Genomic DNA, 24,360 nt, shown 5'->3' with positions numbered 1-24,360 from the left:
TCCCCAAAGTGAGTGGTTTCTAATACACCTGGGACATGGTGCATCTTATTATCAAAGTGACCAAGGGCTTCAAATAGTATTCCAGAGTCATACTGTATGTACTGACTTATGAGACTAGTCCAAATGCAAACTGCACAGACCCAGATCTTCTGGTGCATTATGCACTGGCAAATCTTGGTCTGTGCAGTTTATTAGGAGTAATCGGAAGAACAAACAAGGTGAAGTCTTATCTGCACGCATATTTGAAGTGTTTAATATAGATATTGCTGCTGATGATTTTGAATGGAATTAAATGTTAAATCACACACACACACACACACACACACACACACACACACACATACACACACACACAAAGAGGACAACTTGAGGTGCTATGTTTTCTAAATATTGGTGCAGAGCTAAGACCACATTGGTATGAAAAGAAATTTATGCTTGAGATGATAAAGGATAGAAAAATGGATGTAAAGGATTTTGTCATTTACATAAGGAAGAATTCCATATTGTTTTATTTAGACTCAACTTTTTGTACTTTTTTGGGCCATGTTAGTCCAGGTTAGATTTTCATTACCCTCTTGTTCAAGTCTTCAGCTACGTTGTATAAGGCTGAATAAGTACTAATGTGCTCCAGAAGAATGAGAGTGTTACATTCATAAACAGATGGGTAGATCAGTGAATAATTTTTATGTCCTGATTGAAGACAGAGTATGGTTCTGAATCAGTAGATGTAGATGACCTATTTATGTGTGTGGCAAGGTGGGTTTTTGTGTCCAGATTCATTGTTTGGGACCTGTGTAAACAGTTCAGCCACCTGAGCCTTGGGAGATGGTAGTTTGGTGTGAGGTGATGATACAAGACTGGTCTGGCTACATCATATTGATAAACACATCCTGCCAACTGACTGAGTGACTCAGCAGCTTTAAATTTAGCAATCACAGAAAAAAGACACATGCTACTAATAACAGCATAGATCTGGATCTATCAAGTACTATCTATCAGTCTGGCTTGTGTCCATAGATCTGAATCTATTATGTACTATCAGTTTGGCTATGGTCCATAGACCTGGATCTGTCATGTACTATCATAGTCCTACAACATAAGACACATCACCTGATATTTTTGTTCTGATGGTGGGTGGGTGATAGCACTAAAACAAAATATGTGCTATGTCTTATATTGTAGGACTAGTACTATCAGTTTGGCTTGGGTCCATAGACCTGGATCTGTCACATACTGGATCTGTCACATACTATCAGTTTGGCTTGGGTCCATGTACCTGGATCTGTCATGTACTATCAGTCTGGCTTGGGTCCATAGACCTGGATCTGTTATGTACTATCAGTCTGGCTTGGGTCCATAGACCTGGATCTGTCATGTACTATCAGTCTGGCTTGGGTCCATATACCTGGATCTGTCATGTACTATCAGTCTGGCTTGGGTCCATAGACCTGGATCTGTCAAGTAATATCAGTCTGGCTTGGGTCCATAGACCTGGATATGTCATGTACTATCAGTCTGGCTTGGGTCCATAGACCTGGATCTGTCATGTACTATCAGTCTGGCTTGGGTCCATAGACCTGGATCTGTTATGTACTATCAGTTTGGCTTGGGTCCATAGACCTGGATCTGTCAGGTACTATCAGTTTGGCTTGGGTCCATAGACCTGGATCTGTCATGTACTATCAGTCTGGCTTGGGTCCATAGACCTGGATCTGTCAGGTACTATCAGTTTGGCTTGGGTCCATAGACCTGGATCTGTCATGTACTATCAGTCTGGCTTGGGTCCATAGACCTGGATCTGTCATGTACTATCAGTTTGGCTTGGGTCCATAGACCTGGATCTGTTATGTACTATCAGTCTGGCTTGGGTCCATAGATCTGGATCTGTCATGTACTATCAGTCTGGCTTGGGTCCATAGACCTGGATCTGTCATGTACTATCAGTCTGGCTTGGGTCCATAGACCTGGATCTGTCAGGTACTATCAGTCTGGCTTGGGTCCATAGACCTGGATCTGTCAAGTACTATCAGTCTGGCTTGGGTCCATAGACCTGGATCTGTTATGTACTATCAGTCTGGCTTGGGTCCATAGACCTGGATCTGTCAAGTAATATCAGTCTGGCTTGGGTCCATAGACCTGGATCTGTCAGGTACTATCAGTTTGGCTTGGGTCCTACCTAGATTTATTTATGCAGTGTACTGCAGTATGATTGATGCATTATCATTCCTTGATGTTCACTTTGCTGTTCATGTTTAGTTATTAATGCATTTGAAATAACATGGTCAAATTATGCTATATAATACCCAATGACATCTGTCCATCTGTCTGTCCATTCAGTGCATTCACACTTCTTGAAACCAGCATAGTTCTACAACCTTTACACCAGATTGGATACCACTTGTTGGGTGAAATTGTCCATTACATATAGATGTGCCTTTTAAAGACTATTTTGCAGATATATCCAAGTTAGATGGAGTTATTGCATTTTTGTTTAAGAAAGGGTTACTTTTTTAATACAGAGTCAGCTTTTGTAATTATAAAAGAGCATGATGCAGAGGATGAAATTTCCACATTTATATATTTGGAAATAGAAACAAGCAAAAGCAGTTGTATATTTATCCTTAATTAGATAAACAGAAAAGCAAGCAGAATAACTAGAAGATAAAGTTTTAAGTTTATATTTGTGTGATCTGGAGGGAGGCGCATGAGAGGACTGGACTGCAAGGACACAGGAGAGTACACTGATGCCAGATAAAGGGAGTACTCTTTTCTTTCAACCTGGGTCTGGTAGGGGGAGTACACCTTTCTTTCAACCTGGGTCAGATAGGGGAGTACTCCATTCTTTCTAGCTGGATCACTGAATATTTACATTTCCACTTAAGGAGATCCTTGTAGCCAGTCTAGCTCAAAAATTATTCAGCATATTCTTGTGCAGTATGAGGTGTACATTTTCCTTGATATGCCTTTCATGGGCTTTGTCTTGTCAAGTCCATTTTGAATAGAGTTATGGCCCTTGACCCTTAATGTCTTCATATCAAATGTTGCTTACAATCCCAGCTAAGCAAATTGCAGAGGCGGTGGGGGGGGGGGGGGGACCATTGCATTGCACCTATCACTACTAGGTCTGGTTTTTCTATTGCATTGTTAATCATATATGATTGTGAATTGTGCAATAGAACTTGCCATTACAGCCTCCATCTGGTACAAGGTGCTTTTGGCAATATATTGTGAGCCAGTGTTTTCATGATCTGTAGTTCCACTTCTGAGATGCACTATCATTACAAATAAATGAAACACTAATTCTTTATAGATTTCAGAAAGATTATTTCATTGTTTTGATGGCTAGAAATATACAAACCAAGTTTTGAAATATACTCTAATAAAATCTCTGGGGAGGTAACTCAGCATGTGCATAATGCATTCCACAGTAACAAGAAGTAAATGGCAACAGCTGTATACATATTGAACTGTGGTCTTATGTCATCAAAATGAACATGAGATGTTATTTTGCCTGAGCTATTGAAAAGCTGACAATCTTACTCAGGCGAAGCTTTGCATTGAGCCAAGACATTATTATAAAGGTGGCATTATAATCGGCTCATGTACTACCTTGAATGCACATACACCAATGAAAAGAAATTGCCTGACAGGGGTTTCCTAAGATGGACTTGGATGAAAAAAAGGTAATTAATAGTCGTTGAGTTTGTTATGCAACTTCCACACAATTATTCTTGGTGTATCATTCTTGCTGTACCATGGGTCAGTACACAACAGGATTAGCAGTTATGGACCCCAATCACTGTTATTGCTATAAACTAGTATTTTGCTTATGCACACACATGACACTGTTATTGCTATACATTAGACTAGTATTTGGTTATGCACACACATGACACTGTTAATGCTATACATTTGACTAGTATTTTGCTTATGCACACACGTGACACATGACACTGTTATTGCTATACATTTGACTAGTATTTTGCTTATGCACACACGTGACACATGACACTGTTATTGCTATACATTAGACTAGTATTTTGATTATGCACACACATGACACATGACACTGTTAATAATATACATTAGACTAGTATTTTGCTTATGCACACACATGACACTGTTAATGCTATACATTAGACTAGTATTTTGCTTATGCACACACATGACACTGTTAATAATATATAATAGACTAGTATTTTGCTTATGCACACACATGATACTGTTATTGCTATACATTAGACTAGTATTTGGTTATGCACACACGTGACACATGATACTGTTATTGCTATACATTAGACTAGTATTTGGTTATGCACACACGTGACACATGACACTGTTATTGCTATACATTAGACTAGTATTTGGTTATGCACACACGTGACACATGACACTGTTATTGCTATACATTAGACTACTATTTTGCTTATGCTTGACACATGTACATGCAATCATCACATTGTCATTCTTTCATGCCATACTGTAGTTTAGAATATAGTATGGATGGAAGTTGTGGATCCTCAACTAAAACATTTTTACCATTCATTGGACTGGCATACCCCCCCCCCTTATCCCAACCCTACACCAGTCTAAAAGTGCATGCATGCAATCATCATCCATCTCATATTACCATGGTTAAATACATAATGTGGTTACCAGTTATGGACTCCAACTACTGCATTATGCTGAAGCAGACCTGTAGATAGACAACAATAGGTGTGTTATCATAGGGACAATCCTACTTATTTCGGGGGGGGGGGGGGGGGGGCACAAATGGCAGAGTGGTCTAAATCACTTACCATTAAGGATCACTGCCATCTCACTTCTGTCTGAGTGGTATGTGAGAAAGCTAGCCAGTAGCTTGCCAAGGGTCAGTGGTTCTTCCTGGGGTTTTCCCTAGTTCATCCTCTGCTAGTTACATTGACCACCATGTATAGCCTGTCTTGAACTGAAAAATGGCATTAAACTCCATAAAAACAACAGCAACAATTTATTTCAGTGTGAACACATGTTAAACTTGAAAAAGATCAAACCAGAAAATTTCAACTTTGGAACTGGCAGCTGTCCTATAGCAGACTGACAGATCTTTGAGACAGTTTAAGTCTGGTTTCTTTTAAGTGGATCTTCTGAAGTTACCATATGTACTCACTTATAGGCCAATGTTATTTTACTGAAAGTTCAATTCATGCAGAGTAGCTGTCATCTTATAAGAAAGACATACAAAAAATGTATAAATCTAGAGGTAATGTTGGAACTCTATATGTTTGCAACATAAAAATACTATCCGTTAAAATATTTGTACTTTTATATCCCACCTCAGAATTGACTGTTTAGCTGCATCCTTGAAGAGATTTCACAGATTTTATGATCAAAGTGTTACAGAGCCCAAGCGCAGTCTCTATATAAGCTTCCACATACCACAGTGAATCCAAGGAAATGGAGTCAAATGATATTTATCATGACTAGATGATGACAACTTCAAATGACTAGAAGATGATATAGAATATCAGAAGTGTATGAGGACGAATTCTTGGACTATTTACTAGATGAAATTTAGAAATTAACATCTATATCTTGCTGCCAATCACAAACAATATAGGTCCACTTTGGTGGCCTTGTGGTTAGAGCATCCGTCTTGGATGCGGGAGGTTGTTGGTTCGAACCCTGGCTGAGTCATACCAAAGACATAAAAATGGTACTAACAGCTGCCTCACTAGGCGCTCAGTATTAAGAGGTTAGTGTTAGGACTGGTCAGCTTGGATAATGTGACTGGGTGGGACATCATACTACATGTCTGCGGCATGATGCTCTAGTGCTAGGCATCACTATAAGCTGCCACACAGTGGACATTGTAGCAATATGACTGAAATTTTGTTAAAGCTACGTTAAAAATCCAAATCACACCCCGCACACACATAAAAATTTAGACTCAACTTTCATTGTTTATTTGTAAGATGTGTGGAATTAACATATGGGATATTGTGAATTGAATCATACTTTTATACCAGTATTTGACCTTTAATTGAATTTATGAATTTATCATATGGATTTAAAATGTCAAGCATTATAGGTTACACAAAGATGGTCAGATTGTAATCTGTCAAATTATTTGACATATTCCACTCAATAATATCCATTTTACACTGACTTTTGTCTTTATTTCTGCTTTCTATCCAGTTTGGCTTGTTTATTTTTCCAGAATGCAACTCTGAGTCATTGATGACAGGCCACCCCTTCAAACAGATCTGACTTGCAAAATACACTCCCACTTTTAGGTGGGTCAAAGACATATTTACATTCTGTAACCCTAAAAGGGAGGGTGAATGATATTCAAATCAATGTATACTTTAGTATGTACATCACATACTATGTCAATTGTTATACAGTAGGTTTTTTAAAATAATTTTAAGAAAGGCATGCAGCAAGTGCACCAATCTAGGATAAGAAAATGAAACATGATCAGCAAGATAAATCATTATTCATTATGGCATCATTTCCAGGATCTTTAAAAAAACAACTTTTAATATTTTGGCCAGAAGCATTCTCTAGTTCAAGACATGCAACTGCAGGATAATGGGTTAATTTCTAAAATAATCACACACAAAAATTGAATGAAAATCCTGAAAATATTTTCAAGTCCTACATTTATTTCCTTATTAAATCCCTCTTGTATACCGAAAATTTCCCCTTTTTATATGGAGTTGGATTTCTTTCCATATTTTCAGTTTTAGAATTGAACTCTACAAATGTACAGTGACAATCAAAAACTTTGCAGTTTGTGGGAGGAACTGGCATATGTCCATACAAATTTTTTTTACTAGAGTTAGCATGTAATTATTGTTGGCAGAATTGTTTTTTTTTTATTTTTTTAAATAAATATTTAATATGTTGATGTACCTTGTTAGTTATTGCTTATTTCCAAAACACATTTTTAGTACATTGGTGTACCTTTGTCAGTGCCAACACACATTCTGCATGGATCATATTTTTTAGATGAGGTGGCCACTTTTCTGCTCTACTGACTTTTAGAATACTTTTCTTTCACTTGTTGACTTGCATTTTTGTAATAAATTAATGAAGTACTCTCCCATATCTATTGCTTATACATGTATATAGGGTATGAATATCTGAATCAGAACGTTTTGGAGTCAGCACAGGTAAAAAGAAAATGGAACAAAAGGTCATTATGGGATTTCTTTTGTCATGCTGGTCTTTCAGACGTTTTGATAAGCAGGGATCAGAGCTGTTATATAACACATTATGATGTCAGATTGTGACAATGTTGTTGTTATTGTTGGAGCAACACAGGATTTGCAGGGATGGATTCAGTCTGTACATGTATTTAATGTACAGGTAATGTATGCACAGCTGTCACTGTGTGTGACTTCTTACATGCATCCTACAGATGTTCTGATTCATAAGACATTTGAAACCTACTGTTATCATGTATCATCATTTAATTGTGTGGAGTCCTATTTATGGCATCATTCTCTACAATTGTAAATTCATATGATATTAATGTCGAGAATATTGTCCAGTTTCATCCCAGGTGTAGCATACTTGTGCAATTTCATCCCAGGTGTTTCATACTTGCACAGTTTTATCCCAGGTGTTTCATACTGGTGCCTATGTTTTGGTTTTGTTATTTTACAACACAGAAACACAAGTAGGTTATTTGGTGCCAAGTCAATTAGAGGAAAGTCCCTTGACCAAGGGCATACCATGTTAGCCACTCCAGGCTGTTCTGATATTAGCATCTGGCACACTGCCCACTGAGTCACTAGTGTTTTTGTTTTGTATGTAATTTGAGAAAGAGATTAAGACTTTGCCAAGTACAGAAGGGACGATAATTCAAATTTTCACTTATTAATCCAGCAAGGATGATGCATGAAAAATAGTCTCAAAATTTCACATTTTTGTTCTTTCTTTTATGTAAAAATTGGTTTCTTACATGAAATATCACATGACCAGCAATGATTTTTAATTTTCTGTGCTAGCTGAGCAAGAGAAACCTCATCCTCTGCAGGTAATGTATCATAGCACATCATTGACTAGATTAAGTGGTGTGGGGTGGGGACAGGGGAGGCTATGTCACTGAACTAAATTATTTAGGATCCCTCCATTTTAAGACAAATGGTATTAATCAAACTTTTACATGAAATGATGAAAGCAGTCAGTTTATGTATCATTTATATATTATTGGATCAGTTGGACGCTGATTCAGTTATATTTTAATTATCAGATTCATAACTTGTGATGTTTTCCTTTTTCTGTAAGTGAAAAATGGCAGTATACAGTGAGTGCCTATTTACAACAAACTTAAACAGACCAATAAAAATTTTTTTGAAAAAAATTTCATTGAAATTTGAAAACTACCATTGGGGCCTAATCTCTTGTACGTGACAGTTAATATCATTGTATTCATTTTTTATTCTTGGGCAAATCTATTTGCCTTATCTAACACAACAGCAGTCTTGATCGCATTTATCATTTTGTCAACAAACAAGTGCCAGAAATATTGCGTTTACATGTACATATACTCTTCTTGTCCATCAGAAATTGGGAAACTTGTGTTGTAAGGACATGGGAGTTACTTTATAAAATGAACAGTTGGATTGTCTCGGATGAAAGAAAGTAATAACATACACATTTAAATATTTGATGTTCTAGGAATTCAGGTATAATAGCCTGCACTTGAACCTAAGTGTAAGAGAATCATGTCAAGTTGAAAGTTATTGTTGTCAAGTTGGTGTTAAAAGATATGGCTGTCCAGCAAAACTTGTTGAATAATATTGTGAGTATTTGTTGCTTCTGCTTTGTTTTTCAATGTCATGTACTATAAATGTACATGAAGCTCTATTTTCCTCCACTTAAATGTCATATACCATAAATGTACATGAAGCTCATTTTTCCTCCATTTTCATGTCATATACCATAAATGTACATGAAGCTCATTTTTCCTCCACTTAAATGTCATATACCATAAATGTACATGAAGCTCATTTTTCATCGGGGCCCTGAGTGGCCGAGTGGTCCAAAGTGCTCTCTGCTACAGATCAATGCCATATCATCTCTGTCTGCGTGGGTTCGAGTCTCAGATTCAGCCAATGTCGGTATGTGAGAAAGCCTGCCAGTAGCTTCTCATGGGTCGGTGGTTCTTTCCGGGGGTTTTCCTGGGTTCTTCCTCCACCATTAATACTGGCTGCCATGTATAGCCTATCGTGTGCTGAAAAATGGCATTAAACCCTACAACAACAACAACAACATTTTTCATCCACTTAAATGTCATATACCATAAATGTACATGAAGCTCATTTTTCATCCACTTAAATGTGATGTTTTTGACAGTTGAAAAATATGTTGCAGTAATAACATGACACCAGTCGTATACCATAAATGTACATGAAGCTCACATTTCATATTTGAAATGGTGGTACATGTAGATTTCTAAATATTTTACATACTCACAAGTTGGATCCAACTGCAAAGAACACAGACCCAGATCTGCCACCACTCAATGCACTGGCAGATCTAGGTCTGTCCAATTTGTTAGGATTAATCTGTAGAACAGACAACATGGACCCTGGTCTGCCAGTGGAATATGCGATGTCAGATTTAGGTCTGTGTTGTTGCAGTCAGATTTTACTTGTACACTTTTAGAATAAATGTCCAGGGTCACATTTTAAAAAAAAATGGGAGTAATGACCAAGCAACGTTTCACAAAGAAATGAGAGTAATGTCCATGGCCACATTTCACAAAATACAAAGTAATGGGAGTAATGTCCAGGCAACATTTCACAAAGAAATGAGAGTAATGTCCAGACAACATTTCACAAAGAAATGAGAGTAATGTCCATGGCCACATTTCACAAAATACAATGTAATGGGAGTAATGTCCAGGGCCACATTTCACAAAAAAATGGGAGTAATGTCCAGGGTCACATTTCACTAAAACTTGGAGTAATGTACAGGGCCACATGTCACTAAAATATATGAGTAATTTCCAGGGCCACATTTCACCAAAAATGGGAGTAATGTCCAGGGCAACATTTAAAAAAAAATGGGAGTAATGTCCAGGGCCACATTTTACTAAAAAATGAGAGTAATGTCTGGGGCCACATTTCATTAAATAATGGGGAGTAATATCTAGGGCAACATTTAAAAAAAAAATGGGATTAATGTCCGGGGCCACAGTTCACTAAAAAATGAGAGTAATGTCTGGGGCCACATTTCATTAAAAATGGGAGGAATGTCCAGGGCCACATTCCAACAAACACTGGGAGAAATGAGCAGGGCCACATTTCACACAAATATAGGAGTAATGCCCTGAGTCACATTCCACCAAACACTGGGAGTTCTGTGCAGGGCCATAGTTCACCAAACGCTGGGAGAAATAAACAGGGCCACATTTCACCTACATTTGAGAGTAATACCCAGGGCCACATTTCATCAGACACTGGGAGTACTGTCCATGGCCACATTCCACATTTCACTAAACACTGGGAATATTTCCTAGGGTCACATTCTACCAAACACTTGGATTAATGTCCAGAGCCACTTACCATCAAACACTGGAAGTGATGTCCAGAGCCACATTCTACCAAACACTGGGAGTATAGTATAGAGAAAACTGTGTTGAATTAGTTCTAAGATGGAAATTTAAGAGCCAGAGAAAGGAAGCAGAAACTATCAACGCTGAAAGCTCCAAATTCTAATAGGAGTTTATTCTTTCAATACCACTCAACTCTCTTGTTAAATACCACTTTAATGTCTTGTTGCATTTTCATTTTAATTTGTGTCCAGAAATAAATATATATGTAAAATGAAGTCCTTTAATCCATAGCTTGCCAACTAAGGAGCAATGGTTGTTGTGATGTACAGCCATCACATCATTCATCAGCAGGTGTGGTGCTCACAGTACTAAACACAGGTTATCTAAATATTAGTATTATCAGCCTGTATTAAACCCTTTGTATTCTTCTTCATCTGGCTCTTTGTTTTCCTTGACCTGATGGATTGTAACAGACTTGCAGAGATTTCCAGTACAGTTAGGAAGTATGGAAGAAAATTTTGTACTCTGGCTGTAAAAAAAACATTTTTTCAATCCATGGATTCTGGCCTTTATGTAATTAAGTCTTACTTCAGTTCAAACCAAGAAATATTGTTTTGGACAAAAATTTAAAAGTATAATATCGATCTATTTTCATTTCTAATTAAACAATTGAAAATCAGCTGTGTGTCTGTCTGTCTCTCTGTCTGTATGTCTGTCTGTCTCTCTCTCTCTCTTATATATATATATATATATATATATATATATATATATATATATATATATATATATATATATATATATATATATATATATATATATATACATATATATACACACACACATATATATATATATATATATATATATATATATATATATATATATATATATATATATATATATATATATATATATATATATATGTATGTATATATGTATGTATATATGTATGTATATATGTATGTATATATATGTGTATATATATATATATATATATATACATACACAATGAGTTTAAAGCAAATCTACATTAGTAAATGGAAAGACCTTATTTAGTTAATACATAAAAGCTGTGAATATATGGCAGGTAAAGACTTCCGTGTGAAGAAAAAAAGACACTTTGTCCGCAGTACCACTTAGTGAATTTATCAAGAATCTGTGATAAACAAATAACAATGTTGAGAAGAATTTTGATATATGACATATACTACAGTCGTGAGATATTATGACTGGATACAAATTATGTCATATGAAATTCTTTTGGGCTAAAAAATTATCTTTGGCCAATGAATGATAGTCTTCTTTGTGTAATCATTGTAGATAGTGTAATACCCAAAACTTTAACAACTGTCATGTATCTCAGAAAATGAGATGGTATACCACATTTGGAAGCATTTAATTAAATCCTATGACTATTGCAAATAAGCAAACTATTCATATACATACATACATACATACATACATACATACATACATACATACATACATACATACATACATACATACATACATATATACATACACACACACACATACACACACACATATTACAAGTGCAGCTTGAAGCATGAGCTTTTGTGTTGCTAATAGGGCTAGATATAGTTATTTCAGGTGGCATGGTATTTATATAGATTTTAGAAGATGTATATAAATTTTCTAAATTCTCTTGATAAACTGAATAATTGTATGTCTATAATAGAGGAGTACGTCTTTATTTACTGTTAAATTTAGGTGCAGGGATTCACTTTAAATATGGTATTATCAGCAGCCACTCAGGGCAATGGTGTTAAGTTACAGTCCAGGCTGAGAAACTGAAATAAAGAAGTTATTATAGTGGTAGGATTGTGTGTTTGTAGATTTACTATAAATCAATGGTAACAAGTTTCCCTAAATAGTCAAACATTTAGTTTATTGACCAGTTTTATTGGAAATTTTAATTTCTTTTAATAAAGTGCTTAAAATAAAGTTGGGTTGTTTCAGTTTAAATTTGGAATTATACGAGTATTTTACACGGCTCGAATTAGCATCTTAAAGTTTAAATTTTGTTGTGAGCATGATGATTGAATTGATAAATGGATTTATTTCAGTCAGAATCTGTAGCTAAAAATAACTTGTGTGTTTTAAAAAGTCATGCTGAGTTGCCTGATTAAGTTTAAGACATGCCGAAATAGCTCTAGCAGATCAAATTAACTTACCACATTCCAAGTCAAAGAAATAGCTGTCTGTTATCAAATATTTTTACCCATGCATAGATTGAAATATTTGTAGATCATGCATGTTTATAGCACCAGAAGTCGGACCTATTGGTCTAATTTCATGGATTAAAAAAAGTATAAAAAGAGTAAATAGTTAATAGTTTTAGCATCCTTTGAGGGTCTTATAAATTGCTATACAAGAACAATGAATAAAGAGCCATTGCTGTGAATATAATGGATACAATTATCAGTGGATACCATCCTGAAGAAGTCATAACTTTTGACATTTATCTGTGGATGCCATCCCAAAGAGGTCATAGTTGGGTGCTGTATCTTCACATCCCAGTTTGGCAGCCAGTCTGAAAGTCTGGGAAAGTTACTATTTCATTCAATATTTTCATTAAAAGAAATCTTGATATAGACAGTTCATGAGAAGTTAAACAGAGTGCAAATTCAACCACAGATGTGCCATCAGTTTGCACAGAATGGACTGTTACTATGCAGTATAAACTGTTCTTTTATTTGTGTTTTAAACATAGTCTGCTGGTTACATTCCATTGCTGTCTTTACTTTGTGTATTGTCTTAAGTGTTTGATCGAATGTATGTTTAAAAAAACATAGAATCTTATAGATCCCAGTCAACAAATCTTAAGGTACATGGCATTTTATTCATTAAAATACTAGCATTAAAGGTTTGCACAACTTCCCAATTATGGTCTAATCAAGGTGTGAAACACTATTTTCATGGATTTCATGGTCATGACAAATTTAAAGGCCCAAGGACCATGATCCCTCCATGGAAACAACACGGAATCTAATTCCAGTGAGAACATAATATTTCACAAAACCATAAAAATTTATACCAATAAAAATGAATTCACAATAAAAGTTATATAATGCCAGTGTTGTAGATCATGATATTGGTTCACTGAACTTTAGATTGTATTCTTAAAGATGACATTTGTTTGATTTGGACAGAAAAAAACAATTTCTTGGAGAGAAAGAAAGCTGATAATGAATCTTTGATTTATACATTGAGACAAAATTTGATTTAGGGATGTTTAATTATTGCCATTTATACTTGCTTATAAGTCGAGTCCAACTGCCAACAATGTAGATCCTTCTCAATCATCACACAATGTGTCAGCAATCAAAATCTGTGTTGTATATTCTACTGTTTACTCCTAACAAACTTCACAGACCTAGATCTGCCATTGCATTTTACAATGGTAGATCTGGGTCTGTGCAGTTTGCAGTTGGACTCAACTTGTACACGAGTATATATGGTCAGATAAATCCAGATAGTTGTTACATGCTGATTGAACGGTATGTAAGTCAGCCATTTTACATATCTTGGTTTAGATGCAGCTTACTTTATGATAACTCAAAGAACTGTATGTATAAGAAAGCCTAATAATGATAATTATAATGATCTTTCACATTTTACAAATTAAATTCTTAGATTTTTCATGATTGTTGAGTATTATGTATTGTTCCACAAGAAAAATCTATGGGTCTAAGATACTTGAGAGTAAATTGTTGAATTTTCTTCATGTTTAAAAAATGCAAGAATTATAATGCAAACTTGCAACCATTTCTTTAAATAATTTCAGTTTGTTTTGCTAAATGTCAATAGATTTGGCCACCGCATCATGTGTTACTCTGAGTGTTAAACTTTACAAACTTTTCTTGTTCTTTGACAGGTTCTTCAGTTGACTTGTCTCCAGCTTTGCTTGGGATTTATGACAGTTTGCTTTGTGTTAATGAGAACAACACAGAACAAGAGCAGAATCATCAGACCACATTGACCAATCAAAGTGAAGGTCCACAATTTAACAGACAGGTTCTTCATTCTGATCAAACTGGAAACAATAGACTTAGTGGATCATCATATTTGAATGAAAAATCATGTGTTTGTGAGTCTGAGGATGAAGAAAACAAAAATTTGTGTCATCCATTATTTCAACAAATTGGCAATATTCAGAAGCCAGAGATCACAGTAGACTGGGATAATGATCCTGTAGAGGTCGGCACTGCAGCTGTAATGATGGAAACTGGTTATGCTCAAAATCTTGGGGTTGACAGCAAGAAGAGGCCTTTGAGCATTAGCTCAACTTCCTCTTCCTCAACAACCTCTTTGCCTCGAAGCAGGAAACGTCCAAATTTGTCAGACTGTGCAGATTTTCGAGGTTCAACAGGGCCATCGGACATTGAAAAGCTGGACAGTCTTTTGTATATAGATGAAGGGGTTTCCAGTTCTGCAGAAACTCTGGATGATGAGCATTTAGAAGGGGTCTTAAGCAAGGATGGAGGTGGCTTTGGACTAAGTCCTGCAGCCACTTGTCCAGCTCCTGAAGAAAGTCCCAAGAATCAAGGATCCAATCCTCCCAGCTCTCCAGCGTCATCTCCCATTCCAGTCCATGGATCCGACTCTAGCAATTGTGATTCCCCAGAAGAGGCATCTCGGACTAAAGTGGACAAGTATTCCCAGGATTCCACTTCAAAAGGTTCCCATGGGTCATTTAGATCAAGATCCTCTTCCTCATCTGTGAAGTCCAGTGGTCACTATGTCAGCTATGTCCAGAGGGTGGTGGCAGAGATTGTGGACACTGAGAGGCTGTATGTTCAGCATCTACAGGACATCAAGGAGGTAAGAAAAATTCTTTAGGATAAATGGTCAGTGAAAAGTGAATTTTGTTCTTAACAGAGATCTTTTATTCCTTGTTGTAAAATTTGTTCCAGAAAATCTGTAGGTCAAGCCAAGAAAGATAATCTGAATGTTACAGAAGTAAGTAGTCCTTCTAATCAGATACTGTTAGTTTCCTATTTTCTATGGTGTATCAGTGTTGGTGGCTGTTACAGAAGTAAGTAGTTCTTCTAATCAGATACTGTTAGTTCACTATTTTCATGGGGTATCAGATTTGATGGTTGGTACAGAAGTAAGTAGTCCTTCTAATCAGATACTGTTAGTTTCCTATTTTCCATGGGGTATCAGTTTTGGTGGTTGTTACAGAAGTAGGTAGTCCTTCTAATCAGATACTGTTAGTTTCCTATTTTCCATGGTGTATCAGTGTTGGTGGCTGTTACAGAAGTAAGTAGTTCTTCTAATCAGATACTGTTAGTTCACTATTTTCCATGGGGTATCAGTTTTGGTCATTGTTACAGAAGTAGTCCTTCTAATCAGATACTGTTAGTTCACTATTTTCCATGGGGTATCAGTTTTGGTGGGATTTCTTGGTTGCTACAAGCCACATATTCAAATCACCAATGAAAATTGATCCCTCTGTGGAAACAATAGGACCTGTACCCCCCCCCATCCATGAAATTCCCATGAAAATTTCATTTGTTGCAAAACCATAAAACTTTATTCTCTTGAAAATAAATTGATTTACATTATATATCAGTGTCAAATGTTACTTTTTTCATATTTATAGGATCACAACAAAGTTTTGGGTTTTAAATATAAGTTGAAGAAATGTGAGATTTTCACTCCATTGGTCTAGTGACAATGGAAGAATATAAAGATTTTTCAGTTCCATAATTCACACAAATTACTGGTACAGTAGATTGCTTTTTTCATTTGCAAATTATATGTTTTAAACCCAAAAGATTGATTGTTAGTTAAACTTTGTCCAAAGTGTCGTGACAGTCCAAGCTGATTATACAATGAAGTGTATCAAATACCATCATTCCAAGCCTAGAGAATATCTGTTTTTTTATAGAAGATATAAGATGTTTCAGATGTGAATTAAAAACATTATATTGTTGTGAGTGGCAAAGCCATGAGTGTCAACATGAAATTTTTCTAGAAGTGGCAAAGTTATTAGTGAAAATGCAAAATATTTCCTATTCACAAGTGAAATATTTCCCTATATAAATATAGATTTTCTTTTTATGATATATTTTTGAGGTAAAAAATGTAAACTTGCTTGTATTTATTTTCCATTATGTGCCAATGCATTTAACAAACTTAGATGAATGAGCTAAATTCATACATCATTATAAAGTTCAGAATTTGACAACACAGAACAGTAACTTTTTAAAAATGTATCTCCTGCATATATTGTTTCAGATTGTGGTTTTTGGTCTAATTAGTGACTGTTTTTGGTCTAATTAATGACTGTTTTTGGTCTAATTAATGACTATTTTCTTGCCTAATTAATAACTGTTTTCACACACCAAAAAATGACATACATTTCTGCAATGGAAGCTGTACCCGATCTTACACTGAGGGTCACTAAAATTTGGTTTGCAATCAACACTTACCTCACCCCAATATCCCCGTCAGTTTAAAACTTGATTATAAATATAATGAAATCTAAAATCATAAATTGTTTCTTTAGTATTGGATTTTATCCAGAATTTGGCCCTAAAAGCTTTTGCAGCTTGTTGTGTATGAAACCGTGTATTGAATAGAAACAGTTTATTTGTTTTCAATTGGTGACAATTTCCAGATTTCATGTGGAAAACTGTTTTAATGAGATATTTTATTATGGTACTTGAAACCAGCAGGTTGTTGTTTTGAGTTTGTGTTTAGATACTTACCTCATATACATGCTCATAAGACAAGTCCAGTGGCAAACTGCACAGACACAGATCTGCTGTTGCATAATGCAGTGCATATTTGGGTCTGTGCAGCTTGTTAGGAGTAATCACTAAAACAAATAATATAGACCCTGATCTGCATGTGCATTATGCTACAGCAGATGAAGATCTTTGTTGTTTGTAGTTTTAATCAACTTATAGGTGAATATATATAGTATTTATTTTATGGTACCTCCTCATTGCTTTCATAAATGTAGAATGTTGACATATTTTAAGATATGTTAATCCTGGAGGGGGGAGAGTGGAGAGGGGAGAGAGAGGAAAGAAGGAAAAATGAATTCAGCATAGATATGAAAATATACCATATGTAACGAGAGATATATTTCCTCAATGAAAACAGAAAATAGCGCCAGAAGCAATATTATCGCAGTCATGATACCGTGTTAATTGCCACTGTGGTAATATCAATTTTTCTCACACTGATACATTTCAGTATCTCATTATGATTGAAATAATAAAGATGTATTGTTATTTTGATATATGGTAAGATTAGTAGTCCAAGATGGATGTCACATTAAACATGGATAAAATATCTGCCAGTGTGAAAAATAAATCGACATGATGAATTATTCATCCTGTTTGGCCACCACTTCAGCTTATCAGGTGTGTCCCCAAGTGGAGATTGGAGAAGTACAGGTGTAAATATATAGGCACATAGGTGTATCGAAAATACCTGACAGGTAATATTGAAACTCTTTAGATGATGTTTCTGGGGCATTTAAATTACACCTGTGTGTTTCATAATACCAGGTGAACTACTGTCATGTAAAAACTACTGTTCTTTTGTATACTTACAAATGCACAGACTGACAACCTGTTGTTATTAAAGGAACACATTTTGGAGACTGGTTTGAATGAGAACCTCTTCTAAGTACAAGTAGTTTATGCAAACCCTCTTAACACGCTTGCTTGCTGTACTTGAAAAACAACTCATTGCTGCTGCCTTATTTAAAATGTTGAGTACAGACTGTATACTTTTCCATTCAAATTAATTGTTAGTGTGGGTTTTTAAAAAATCAATTTTGAATCAGCTGAACTAAGTAGATGACAAATGTCAATAGAAAATACTGTTCATGCCTCTTTCTATTTCAGTTTCAAAGTGAGATCTTTTCTCTCAAACTGTGACCTATACAGGTAGCATCAGAAGCAAGGCTATTGACAGCAGAACAGTCTCATGGGGCACAAAATTTTGGACATAAATTATTCTTTACAAGCTGCATAGACCCAGATCTGCAGGTGCATTATATGATGGCAAATCTGGGTCTGTGCAGTTTGCAGTTATATTCTAAGTACAACATTTTTAAAAAATACAATCCATTGGGAGTTGGGGTTAGGCTGGGTGGGAGCAAGTAGACTTTTCAGCGTAGTTGTTTTGGAGGGCTATGATGATTTTCTTTTAAAAATTGTCAGCAATTGTAATATGCAAGCAATTTATTTATATGTGAATAAACAATTTATGAATTTTAAGAGTGATATATTCAAATCAGAGCTTATTAAAGTTTCTCTCAAAAGCATGCTCCCTATCTTCTACACCATAAATACAAAATTACCTTGCTTAGTTTTTGTATGACATTTTTTTTAGATCAGTTTGAAAGGAATCGTGAATATACTTCTTTGTAGATAGTTACCCTTCATTTGTGGAGAAAAGTTTAACTGCAAAGTATAGATTGGTATCCTGTTGTATCTTAAGCTTTTCATGGAAAAGTCCCTGACCTGATTCTAATTTTACAAAGGCCATGGGAGCAGTCAGATGGAAGGTAGCACTGTAGAAAGTCCTGTCATATTGCATGTAACTCAACAGTTTAACATTTGTAAACAATGAGTAACTTATTTGTTACAGTTGATCAGTCTAGGCACAGTATTTGAAGTAAAGGACCTTTAGAGTAAGTGGTTTATAAGTACTTAAATTGTAAATTTAAGTCACATAGTTCATTCATGATTATTTCCTTAAATAGAATTGCAGCTGAGAGCAACCCATAAAAACCATATCATCAACAAAAAGGTCACTGTACTTGTTATACATACTAGACACATGGTGGTCATTCTAAGGGAGACAACTTTATTGACTAGTCAATATATCTCAGTAGAAGCATATTGTGGTAAGTGTTTGTGGTGATGCTTTAAGTTTTTATCCTGCTTTTCCTCCTATTCTACAAGAAGAAAGTTTGTGATGTTTGTATTTTACATTTTCAGGGTTATCTGGAATACCTTGTGAACAACCCTTCAGTTGGGTTTACTGAGGAAGGGAGAAATTGCCTGTTTGGAAACATTAATAATATATACAATTTTAGCAGGTATTTATCTTTCAATTTATTTACCAATAATTTTAGAAAATATCTTAGTTTAGTAAATTATAATCTCATATTTTTGAAGAAATAACAATATTTTTTCAATATTTTGAACAAAGAACTTAATTATTTGGTCTGTTTTCATGCACCTGCTGGTATGCATGCTTTATAGGGGAAGAAAAAGGAGATAGACAAGGTAATGTTAGAAAAGATAGTAACATAAATGTGATAAATGTATAATTTGACAATATATGAATTTAACTATTTTTTAGCTCTACTGGTCAAAGAGCAACAGAGCTTATGATCTATTGTCCATTATCAATTGTCTATCCATTTTCTGTCAGCTGTCCATCTTCTGTCGTCCATCAATCAATTAGCACATGTTTTGTTATTGCTTCATCTCCTAAGGTCTTTGGACAATCACCTGGAAACTCTAACACACATTCATCCCATGGCCTAGTTGCCTGGAAACTCTACACACCCATTCATCCCATGGTCTAGTTGCCTGGAAACTCTACACACATATTCATCCCATGGTCTAGTTGCCCAGAAACTCTACACATCCATTCATCCCATGGTCTAGTTGCCTGAAAACTCTACACACCCATTCATCCTATGGTCAGTTGCCTGGAAACTCTACACACACATTCAGCCCATGGTCTGGTTGCCTGGAAACTCTACACACACATTCATCCCATGGTCTAGTTGCCTGGAAACTCTACACACACATTCATCCCATGGTCTAGTTGCCTGGAAACTCTACACACCCATTCACCCCATGTCCTAGTTACCTGGAAACTCTAAACACACATTCATCCCAGGGTCTAGTTGCCGGGAGACTCTACACACACATTCATCCCATGGTCTAGTTGCCTGGAAACTCTACACACCCATTCACCCCATGGTCTAGTTGCCTGGAAACTCTACACACACATTCAGCCCATGGTCTAGTTGCCTGGAAACTCTACACACACATTCAGCCCATGGTCTAGTTGCCTGGAAACTCTACACACACATTCATCCCAGGGTCTAGTTGCCAGGAAACTCTACATACACATTCATCCCATGGTTTAGTTGCCTGGAAACACTACATACACATTCATCCCATGGTCTAGTTGCCTGGAAGCTCTACATACACATTCATCCCATAGTCTAGTTGCCTGGAAACTCTACACATACATTCATCCCATGGTCTAGTTGCCTGGAAACTCTACACACACATTCATCCCATGGTCTAGTTGCCTGGAAACTCTACATACACATTCATCTCATGGTCTAGTTGCCTGGAAACTCTACACATACATTCATCCCAGGGTCTAGTTGCCTGGAAACTCTACACACACATTCATCCCATGGTCTAGTTGCCTGGAGACTCTACACACCTATTCATCCCATGGTCTAGTTGCCCAGAAACTCTACACACATTCATCCCAGGGTCTAGTTGCCTGGAAACTCTATACACACATTCATCCCATGGTCTAGTTGCCTGGAAACTCTACACACACATTCATCCCAGGGTCTAGTTGCCAGGAAACTCTACATACACATTCATCCCATGGTTTAGTTGCCTGGAAACTCTACACATGCATTCATCCCAGGGTCTAGTTGCCTGGAAACTCTACATACACATTCATCCCATGGTCTAGTTGCCTGGAAACTCTACACATGCATTCATCCCAGGGTCTAGTTGCCTGGAAACTCTACATACACATTCATCCATGGTCTACTTGGTCCTTAATAAAAATGGTGCTGTTCTCATATCCAGTATCCTAATCCCTCTGAATGTATGGTCATACCAACATGGGTTTTCACTGAAATACATATTTATGTTGAGTTGGTCCTAAATTTAAAAAAATGGTGCCAACCTGAAATCCAACATGGTGGCCACTGCAGCCATTTTGAAAATATTTTCACCCTGTAGAATGTCAGTCCCTTTGAGTACTTGGTAAAGAATATTGAGCTTATCAATTACATACTTAAGGAATGCTTCAGCAATGCTGTCATCCATCCAGTTGTATGTGATATCTTGGGATGTTTGTGGTCACCATCTTGCATAGCACTGCCAGAACTTGAACCATTAGAACTTCAATGTTCATTTTGCTAATTACGAGCTTCTGAATAATCCAAGCTTGATGATTTTCACCTTTCTTTGCTTTTTGGTAGGAAATAATTTGTATTCCTTCTTGACATTTCTTACTTCTGCTACATCTCTTGTTGGTATCTAAGGAAAACATAACTTGTTGACACATAATGCAACTGCAGATCAGAATCTATGCTGATTGTTCTACTGATTACTTCTAATAAACTGCAAAGACCAAGATCAGCTGGTGCATTATGGGATGGCAGATCTAGGTCTATGCACTTTGCAGTTGGACTTTTCTTATAAGCAAATATTTACAGTATTAGGGGCAACTATTTTGTGTTTAGGTGATAGTCAAGACAGTATGTGGCACAAGAGTACTAACATACTAACAATATATGACACAAGAGTACTAACATACTAACAATATATGACACAAGAGTACTAACATACTAACAATATATGACACAAGAGTACTAACATACTAACAATATATGACACGAGTACTAACATACTAACAAAATATGACACAAGAGTACTACGTTCTACAGATTGCCCCTAACAAACTGCATAGACCCAGCTATGCTAGTGCATTATGAAACATCAAATCAATGTCTATGCAGACCTGGTTTATAAGCAAGTATATACAGTAAGTGAAGATAATATAAGAGATAAATATTTTAGCATTTGTAAATAAAATAATGGGTGTGGAAAAGATATCCAGCTTCTCTTCAAAATCACACCAGTGGTGCCATAATCCACTGTGAATTATTGGTAGGTACCTGTATGTCCACTGTGTATTTTTGGTATGTACTTGTAAGGCCACTCTGTATTATTGATATGTACTTGTAAATTGCTGTGTATTATTGGTATGTACTTGTAAATCCACTGTATTGAGCTACAATTTAAACTGCATATCTCACAGTAAATGAATCAATGAAAAAACAAGCTTTATTTTACATTTTGGAAAATATATTTTATGCTGAAATATAATTTTACATACTTTCAGCAGTTTTACAGATGATTTTCTGTAAATCCTTGTAACATTACCTCCATTATAATAAAGAGGAGCTTCAAATTTCAATTTGCTTTTTCCAGCAAATAACCTGCATTACACAAGTATTTGAGTATCAAATTTGAGCCATGGAATGTAGTGTTGATAATATCATCTATTGCTTTAGGCTGACCGGCATGTGCAGTCATTGTAATATGATTCAATTTATACGTTTATTATACAGGTAAGAAATGCTTTACTTAAAATGTAAGATATCTTTTAATTTATGTAATTCTTATTTCCTTTCTGCAGACACTTTCTTGGCGAACTGGAGAAATGCAACTATGATCCCATTAAAGTTGCTGAATGCTTTGTCCAAAATAATAATGGTTTCGTGATATATGCTGACTACTGTACAAACTACCCTGTGTGAGTACTGCTATTCAAGTATTTACCTTCTAATATTGAAATATTTTCTGATATTACTCATGTACAGAGATTGAAATCACCATGCCTTCTTTTTGGAATAATTTTGTTAATATTTTTTGTTTTTTGTTATGGCTGCACCTAAAGGTGGAGCATGTATTAAAATGTCATTGTCAATCCATCTGCCTGTCCATCTGGTTACCTTTTCCATTTCCACAGAATAACTTTAGTTTGCACCAGCTACCTTTACTAAATTTTATAGATGGTTTACACTTGGGGTAAAGGAAAGGCCTATTGATGTTGAGGTTAAAAGGTCAAAAGTCAGGGTCATTGTGCCTAAAAGAAACATTTTTGCACAACAGCATTAAATCTAAACCACAGACCCAAACCAAGCAAACTTGTAATTTTATTAGGAAAAAAGTCTTTTGATTAGGGAGTCAAAACATCAGTAGTAAAGATAGTGCTGCTGAAAAATGGATAATAGTTTATTAAAAAAAAATTAAAACTTTTTTAAAACCATTTCACCAAAGCTGTTGGATGACCTATGTACTTTGTGGAAGAAAGAGGCCCACAAATTGATTTGGGGGTCAAATGGTCTGTCACAGGCCCAGCAACAAAGGTTTCTGTATAAATAACTTGAATTTTATACCACAAACCTCGACCTACATAGTTTGTGGGGGCCTTTCCCATAAGATGAGGAAAAAATGAATTGATTTTGAAGTCAGAAGGTCAAGGGTCGCTATCATTGTGACTCAAAGAAAAATAGGTTTGGTACAAAGCTCTACTTCTAGAGTAAGTTGCTTGAACAAACTTTTTGGATGGCTTGCATTTAAGTTTAGAAAGAAGTCTGAAGATTTTAAGGTTCAGAGATCAAAGGTTATGGTAAGTCCAATGAGAAAACTATGGTTTCTGCACAATAAACTTAGTTCAAGTCACACCATGACCAAAGGTCAAAAGGTCAAGATCATTTAGATCCACTGGTCAATAATCTCCAGAGTCATCCATCCACACTAGTGGAGGACTATTAACCATGGGCAGGCATATAATGTACCATTCAAGGTACTCTGTCTAGGTACCATTCAGGGTACTCTTTGTTGTCATGTCTAAGTCTAAATGGCATTCTTCCCCTGTTGCAATGCAGAAATTCTATAAAACTGAGTCCCATAACAAAAAACAAATTGAAGGGAAAGAAAAGAAAAATACTCTTGGAGAATATATAT

At 35.8% G+C, this 24,360-nt stretch overlaps 1 protein-coding gene across 3 annotated transcripts in view; it reads left to right on the top strand.

The window, feature by feature from the left end:
* The window catches only part of LOC149805789 (uncharacterized), a 253,443-nt gene that overhangs the window by 194,131 nt on the left and 34,952 nt on the right, over positions 1-24,360 (top strand). For all 3 annotated transcript variants that reach the window (XM_089950477.1, XM_089950478.1, XM_089950476.1), the window contains 3 exons: positions 14,451-15,397; positions 19,546-19,646; positions 23,027-23,143. In XM_089950477.1, coding sequence (XP_089806603.1) covers positions 14,451-15,397; positions 19,546-19,646; positions 23,027-23,143 — 1,165 coding nt within the window. The remainder of the gene's footprint in view (positions 1-14,450; positions 15,398-19,545; positions 19,647-23,026; positions 23,144-24,360) is intronic.

Source organism: Sinohyriopsis cumingii, chromosome 2 (genome assembly GCF_028554795.1).
Source record: "Sinohyriopsis cumingii isolate HCF-2022 chromosome 2, ASM2855479v2, whole genome shotgun sequence".
NCBI classification, from domain to species: domain Eukaryota; kingdom Metazoa; phylum Mollusca; class Bivalvia; order Unionida; family Unionidae; genus Sinohyriopsis; species Sinohyriopsis cumingii.
This window is presented reverse-complemented; position numbering and strand designations above follow the sequence as displayed.